This window comes from Delphinapterus leucas, chromosome 8 (genome assembly GCF_059928025.1).
Source record: "Delphinapterus leucas isolate spDelLeu-1000000601 "Yukka" chromosome 8, BTC_Dleu_Yukka2, whole genome shotgun sequence".
Classification (NCBI taxonomy): Eukaryota; Metazoa; Chordata; class Mammalia; order Artiodactyla; family Monodontidae; genus Delphinapterus; species Delphinapterus leucas.
This window is the reverse complement of record NC_143136.1, coordinates 18,547,210-18,553,913: the sequence shown is the minus strand read 5'-3', so window position 1 is coordinate 18,553,913 and position 6,704 is coordinate 18,547,210. Positions and strand designations below refer to the sequence as shown.

The window sequence follows — 6,704 nt, the reverse complement described above, 5'->3', positions numbered from 1 at the left end:
TACCGCGCGGGTCCCGGCGCTGGGCGCGGGAGCCTCAGCCGAGGCCGCCGCTGTCCGACGTGTCACTGGCAGGGCCCCGCCCCCGGGGTGGGGTCTCGGGCTCCGGCTACCGGAGAGGGAGGAGAAGGGGGAGGTTAAAGGGGAAGGACCCCCGGAAGTGCCCCCTCCTCAGTGCGGGAGAGGCAGACGTCGGGGGCGGAGTCCCCTAACTCCCCCCGGCGTGGTTGGTGCGTCCTGTGTGACGTCAGAAGCAGCCCGCCCCTGCCTGGATGGTGCGCCCTGAGTGACGTAAGGAGCAGAGGCCGGAGCTGTCCATCAGCACCAAAGGCCGCGGGCGGGCTCAGGGCATGGGGCCGCGGCTCTGGGGCAGCCCGAGCCCCTGCTCCTGCTCCTTTCCCTTCCCCAGGCCCAGCCTAAGTGCCCGGACGTCGCGGGACTGGAGTGCCAGCCGGTGTTGGAGGCGGAGCGGCGTCGCCGCCGCGCAGGGACCGGTCCGTCCGGCTCAGCAGCCCCCTTCTCCTCACCGCGGACTTTTACCGGACACCAGTCAGCTGGAGCCTCTGGCGCCCGGCAACCCCGGCCGGAGAGCCTCCTTCGCTCAGAAGCTCAGGTCGCCTCCAGCGCAGGTAGATCTTGGACAATCCCAGATTTAGCCGCCCACAGACCAGTCTCCTGGCTGCCTCCTCACCGGCAGCACACTGCCCTCATCTCCCCCCAACCCAGTCCCCCTTTTAACTTCTTCATCCCAGCTCCCTCTAGCCAGGCACTTACCCCCCTTTGTCTTTTGTCCCTTACTTCAGGGATGCTTCCAGAGCTGTGTGATGTGGGCACCACTCCTTTGTCCACTGTGTCCTTCCCTAGTTCTCCACTCCTACTCTCACCCTCATCCTGGTGGAGACCCAGGACTCCTCCTTGACCCCAACTTCCTCTTTGTCAGGCTGACGTGGGAGGGTGACTCCCTACTGTTCCCAGCACTATGCCGGGCACTGCGGCGACACTTCGGTTCCAGCTGCTGCCCCCCGAGCCAGATGATGCCTTCTGGGGTGCACCGTGCGAACAGCCCCTGGAGCGCAGGTACCAGGCGCTGCCAGCCCTCGTCTGCATCATGTGCTGTCTGTTTGGAGTCGTCTACTGCTTCTTCGGTGAGACCCCATCTCACTCCTCACTCGGGCCCCCCACCGTTTCCTCAAGTTATTTTCCTGAGGCACCCCAAACCTTCTTTAGAACTTTACCACTACCATGAACTGTTTCGTTTCTCTTTTTTTCATCCCACACGTTTGCAGATAATTTAGACTCTAGATCCTAGAGAACACAGGGTTTTGAATTAGGCGTGCTTGAATCTGAACCGGGTTCTGCACTTTACTAATTATGATGCCTTGGGCACATTAAACTTTCTAAGCCTCAGTTTTCTCATCTGAACAGTGGGAACAAAGATATTTGTCTCACACGGGGGGCGGGGGCGCTGTGAGAATTAGTAAGCACTCAATAAATAATAGCTATTGTGGTGAAGATGTGTTTAGGTCACTGTGCTAGGTAGGCACTGAAAACGTTTAGGAGGGTGAGTTAACATGGTCCCTTACCACAGGACATATTGTCTGATGAAGAAGAGACTTCTGGAACATTCACATCTGTGATACATATTAGAGGAAGCTAAATGATACATATCAGAGTCACACACATGGAGATGTGTGTACAAGTCAGCCTCCAGTAATTGGGGCTGCTGTGTGTCCAGGATGCACAAGGGAGTTCACTTGGAAAGGCAACTGGGGGCTGAAATCCAGCCCATGCTCTACTTGCCAAACTCTAGACCTTGGCACAAGGCTGTTTTGCCTAGAGGAAGGCACAACTCTTTTATAATTTGCACCAAGGTGCCAGATGGTCTAGTGGAGTAAGTGCCCAGTGACTGTACAGCAAGAGGTACAGAACTTCAGGTAAAAGAGAGCTTTATGGGCTGGGCATCCAAGGAACGCCTCCAGGCAGGGCATTATAGGTGGCTGGATGAAGTGAAAAGGAGGCTTGGAGGTCTGAGTTCCAGGTTGATCAGAAGTGGGGCAGGACTTGTGCTCGGCAGCCTTTACATCTCCCCCTAGAATGGCTGGATAGTAGGCAGGGATGGGAGCCAGATGGTCCCTCCACTTCCACCCCCAGACTCTGGACCAAACAACTGCAGAGTGGGCAGGGGGAAGAGCCCCTCTAAGGGTTCAGGACACATTCTGGGTCTCCAAGGAGTCTGTGTCACCTCGCCCCCTCCACTATTCCTACCCACTCCCTCTACAGTTGCTCAGTGCAGCCTGCCATTCCCTCTCCTGGGCTTCTCTGACAACCTACCCTTCTTGGAGGCTTCCATTCTCAGGCTCTTGGACTCTTTGAGCCCTTGTGCATGCCCTACTCCTCTTTCCAACCCCAGAACCTCCTGGACTCCAATGCTTCCCCTCATTCTTAGAACGGACTCTCCTCGTTATGACCTTTCTCTTTGGCTCTCCCTGACCCTTTGACCCCCATCTCTGACTTCCATCTTCTCAGCTTTCCAGGATCTACAAATCCCTCACACTTCCAGGTACCCTTAATGGGCCTAATGGCCCTATAACCTCCATTTTTCTGAAACACCACAACCACTGTTCCCCCCGATAATCCTCTCTGACCCCCTATGACTCCTTGTAAGGCCCAGTGACCCCTAATTACCCCCCAGCTATCTCATTACCTTCCATCCCTCTGACTCCCTCTATTACTCCTAACATAGGGGAATCCCTATGACCCCATTGTCTGTTTGCCCCCACCACGATTGCAGTGATTCCATTTCTCTGGCTTCAATATTACCCTTGCTCAGAAACCGTTTCATACTCTCAGTGATTCCACATCTGTCAATTCCCCTGACCTGAAAAGACCCCATCTTTCTGAACCCGTGTGACCTCACCTCTCAAGTGCTTTCTGACTTCCAAATACCTCATCACTCTGAACAATCTCCCTCTAAGGAGCCCAGTGACTCTACTGCTGATCCACTTGTGACCCCAGTGGCCTCTCTCTCTGACCTCTATGATCCCAAAGACCCCAATGACCCTATTACTGAGTCACTCTTGACTCCAGTGATCTATTTCTATCTCAGAAATCCAACACTCATCTCAATGACTGTCTGTTTTCCCAGTGACCCCCGATGACCTGTTTCTCTGATCTTCGTTGACCCCAGTGGTCCCTTCACTGCCGCCCTCAGGACCCCAATGACCCCCAATTCTCTGATCTTACTGTCCTGCCTCTGGTTCCCCTGGGATTCCTTGTCCTTGACCCCTCTGACCTCCTACCTCCAGCCCAGTGACCTCATTTTGGTCTCTCACGAGCCGCTGTTCGCTTCCAGGTTACCGCTGCTTCAAGGCAGTACTCTTCCTCACTGGGTTGCTGTTTGGCTCAGTGGTCATTTTCCTGCTGTGCTACCGAGAGCGGGTGCTGGAGACGCAGCTGAGTGCCGGGGCGAGTGCAGGCATCGCGCTGGGCATCGGGCTGCTCTGCGGGCTGGTGGCCATGCTGGTGCGCAGCGTGGGCCTCTTCCTGGTAGGGCTGCTGCTCGGCCTACTGCTCGCCGCTGCCGCCCTGCTGGGCTCCGCGCCCTACTACCAGCCAGGCTCTGTTTGGGGCCCCCTGGGGCTGCTGCTGGGGGGCGGCCTGCTCTGCGCCCTGCTCACGCTGCGCTGGCCCCGCCCGCTCACCACCCTGGCCACCGCCGTGACGGGTGCCGCGCTCATCGCCACGGCTGCCGACTACTTTGCCGAGCTGCTGCTGCTGGGGCGCTACGCGGTGGAGCGTCTGCGGGCCGCCCCCGTGCCCCCCCTCTGCTGGCGGAGCTGGGCCCTCCTGGCACTTTGGCCCCTGCTCAGCCTGATGGGCGTTCTGGTGCAGTGGCGAGTGACCGCCGAGCGGGACTCCCACACGGAAGGTGAGGAGGCACAGGCCAGGGTGGGTGTGAGAGAAATGGCTGCTTGAGGGGGGTGGGTCTGAGCGGCGGTGCATGGGGGAAGGAGCTGTACACACCAGCAGCGGAAGGCCTCAGCTGAGTTAGAGAGCTGACCGGCTCTGGCTCTGGGAGCTTCAGTGCCGGGACGGGAGCTTCAGTGCCACCATTCCTGCCACAACAACAGATGGAGCAGCGGCTCTGTGCCAAGCCCATTCCAGGCACTGGGGATGCAACGGAGACAAAACAGAAGAGGCCCCTGCCCTGATGGGGTTGCATTCAGGGTGGGGGAGACAGACACTAGACACGCAAGTTAACAAGATAATTCCCATTGTGTGGAGTGATACGAAGGAGGCGTGCAGAGTGATGTGAAATACAGACAGGGTGGCCAAGGAGGGCCACTTGGAAGAGGTGACATTTAAGCAGAGACCGGAAGGATAAGGGGCCAGCCATGCAAAGAGCTCGAGAAGAGGGAATAGCAGGGGCGAGGGGAATGAGCTTGGCCTGTTGAGGAAGTCGGGCGGGAGTGGTGGGTGAGGGATGCCGACTGTGTGGGCGCCGTGGGCCGTGATGAGGACTCTGGATTTCATTAGATGGGTGGTGAGATGCCACTGGAGGTTTAAAGGAGGGAGGATATAATCTAATTTAGCGTTTGGGACGCTCGTTCTGGCTGCTGAGTGTAGAAGGCGTCAGGGAAGGCAAGCACAGAAGGGGGGCCATGGAGGAGGCAGCTTAGTTATCCAGTCGAGAGATGACGATGGCTGGTCTAGGTGAGTCACCTATGGCTCCAGACTGGGACAGGGGTAGCAGCTGGGAAGCAGGCACCTAGAGTCTAGGAATCCTCCATGAAGACCTTTGGAAGGAAAGAACTGCGGGAAGTCCCATCTGAGAGGTGGGACACCAGGAAGGTAAAGGAGGAGAGGTTTCGGATGAGGGGAATCTGGGAGCCTGGAGCCCGCGGGTCAGAAGGGACAGGGAGGCTTGGGCGAGACGAGGCGCGTGGGCCTCTGAGAGCCTGCTCCGCCCGCCCGCCACAGTGGTCATCAGCCGGCAGCGCCGTCGCGTGCAGCTAATGAGGATTCGGCAGCAGGAAGAGCGCAAGGAGAAGCGGCGCAAGAAGAGACCCCCAAGGCCTCCCGCCAGAGGCCCCCGGGCTCCTCCAAGGCCTGGGCCCCCTGACCCTGCTTATCGGCGCAGGCCAGTGCCCATCAAACGCTTCAACGGAGACATCCTCTCCCCGGTGAGCACCCCGAGTGGGGAGAAGGAAGTGTTGTAGACTCTGTCCAAGCAGGACTGGGCCTTCCCCAGGGGCTGGTCACTGTCTAGAAGGCCTAGCGCTTGTCCACCCATCATAACCCCTGTACTGGGAGCCTGATGGGTTGGGGAGAGGTGTCCTGAGCGTGAGTTTTAATGACGTATAGTAGGGGGTAGCATCTCAGTGCTGTGGACTCTGGGTGTGGTGAGGTCCTAGGCCGACGGCAGACCGTGACACGTCTCAGGCTCGTGACAGTGCAGGCTGAGCATGTCTGCCTGGGTGGCTTTCAGGGCAGGGGTCTGCAGCGGCACTCTCACAACTGTGTTTACTCTCCCACAGAGCTACATCCAGAGCTTCCGGGACCGGCAGACAGGGAGCTCGCTGAGCTCCTTCATGGCCTCGCCCACAGACGCGGACTATGAGTACGGGTCCCGGGGACCGCTGACGGCCTGCTCTGGGCCCCCCATGCGGGTATAGCAGTCTCTCTGCTCCTGCCCGCCTACACTCATCGGTCACCAGCTCTGCCAGCTTGGGGAGGCCCACTGGGCCATGACTCAGCCCACCTGGCCCTGTGGCCTTTGGCTGTCTCTTTCCCCACCCCGGAGACGGATGGCCTGGCCGCCAGAAGGGAGGACCTATCTCAGGCTGCCTGGCCTGAGGGGAGAGCCTCCTCCCAAGCTCCCGAGGGGCTCCTGAGGGACGCGAGTGTGAGCCCCGCTGGGGTGTGCTCAGGGTTGTGAGTGTGTCGCCTGTGTGTGCGTGCGTGGAGGGGTGGGCTTGGAGAGGACACTGGGACCCCTGCCTTAGATTTCTGACTGGTAGGGCTTCTCCGAGGGTGGCCCTGCCTCCTCTCCCACTCCTGGGGTCCCATGGGCTACTCTCCTGCATGTCTAAGTGGAGGAGGTCTACCTTCCTCCCCCATCGCCTCCACCTCTCAGCCAGACTCATCTAAGACTTCTTGTCTTTGTCCATGGGGCAAACTGCAGCAGCCCTCACCCTGGTCCCCTGTCCTCTGCAAGCCACCAGCCTGAGGGCAGTGGCAGGGAATGGGGGTGGGCGGGTGCTGCTCTGGGCTGGGTCAGGGCAGGGGGCTGGGGGAGGGGCTTCAATGCACGGTGCATGTCTGGTGTCGGTCATGCCACCCTGGACACCTCATGCTTCTGTCTCCCCCCTACCCCACCCTGTTTGACATCTTTTATAAACGTGCCAAACTGTGAGGCTTCTGCCAGGAGTGGTGGTCTTTGGTGGCTGGCACTTCCATGGGCCAAGATGGAAGCACTGCAGCCCTTGGTCCCCTGTGTCACTCACTACACAGGGGCTCCAGGCAAGTTCTGTCCTCCCACGTCACACAGAGAGCCAGGAAAGGGGCTGTACCACTTTTATTGTCTCCCAACACCTCTGGTTCCCCTCCCTCCCCACCCCTTCCCAGGGTAAGGGCATGCGCCTTCCAAGCTGTCCGAGGGCACCCGCCTGGCCTGGTTCGGTCCTCTTAGCTACCTGCGGAGGAAT

At 59.0% G+C, this 6,704-nt stretch overlaps 1 protein-coding gene across 1 annotated transcript; it reads left to right on the top strand.

Annotated features, from left to right (window-relative positions):
• Positions 1-42: 42 nt before the first annotated feature.
• On the top strand, positions 43-6,456 carry TMEM198 (transmembrane protein 198). The gene is made up of 6 exons (XM_089916330.1): positions 43-288; positions 407-626; positions 938-1,142; positions 3,350-3,925; positions 4,978-5,180; positions 5,535-6,456. Exons 3-6 carry the CDS (start codon positions 977-979, stop codon positions 5,670-5,672), a joined length of 1,083 nt encoding a protein of 360 aa, XP_089772456.1. The 5' UTR covers positions 43-288; positions 407-626; positions 938-976; the 3' UTR covers positions 5,673-6,456.
• The last annotated feature ends 248 nt before the right edge of the window (positions 6,457-6,704 follow it).

Excerpts from the sequence above, each read along its gene's own strand:
- TMEM198 (XM_089916330.1), top strand. The coding sequence starts at position 977 with ATGCCGGGCACTGCGGCGACACTTCGGTTCCAGCTGCTGCCCCCCGAG. Across the intron at positions 3,926-4,977 it reads GCGGGACTCCCACACGGAAG|TGGTCATCAGCCGGCAGCGC; the intron begins GTGAGGAGGCAC and ends CGCCCGCCACAG. Across the intron at positions 5,181-5,534 it reads ACGGAGACATCCTCTCCCCG|AGCTACATCCAGAGCTTCCG; the intron begins GTGAGCACCCCG and ends ACTCTCCCACAG.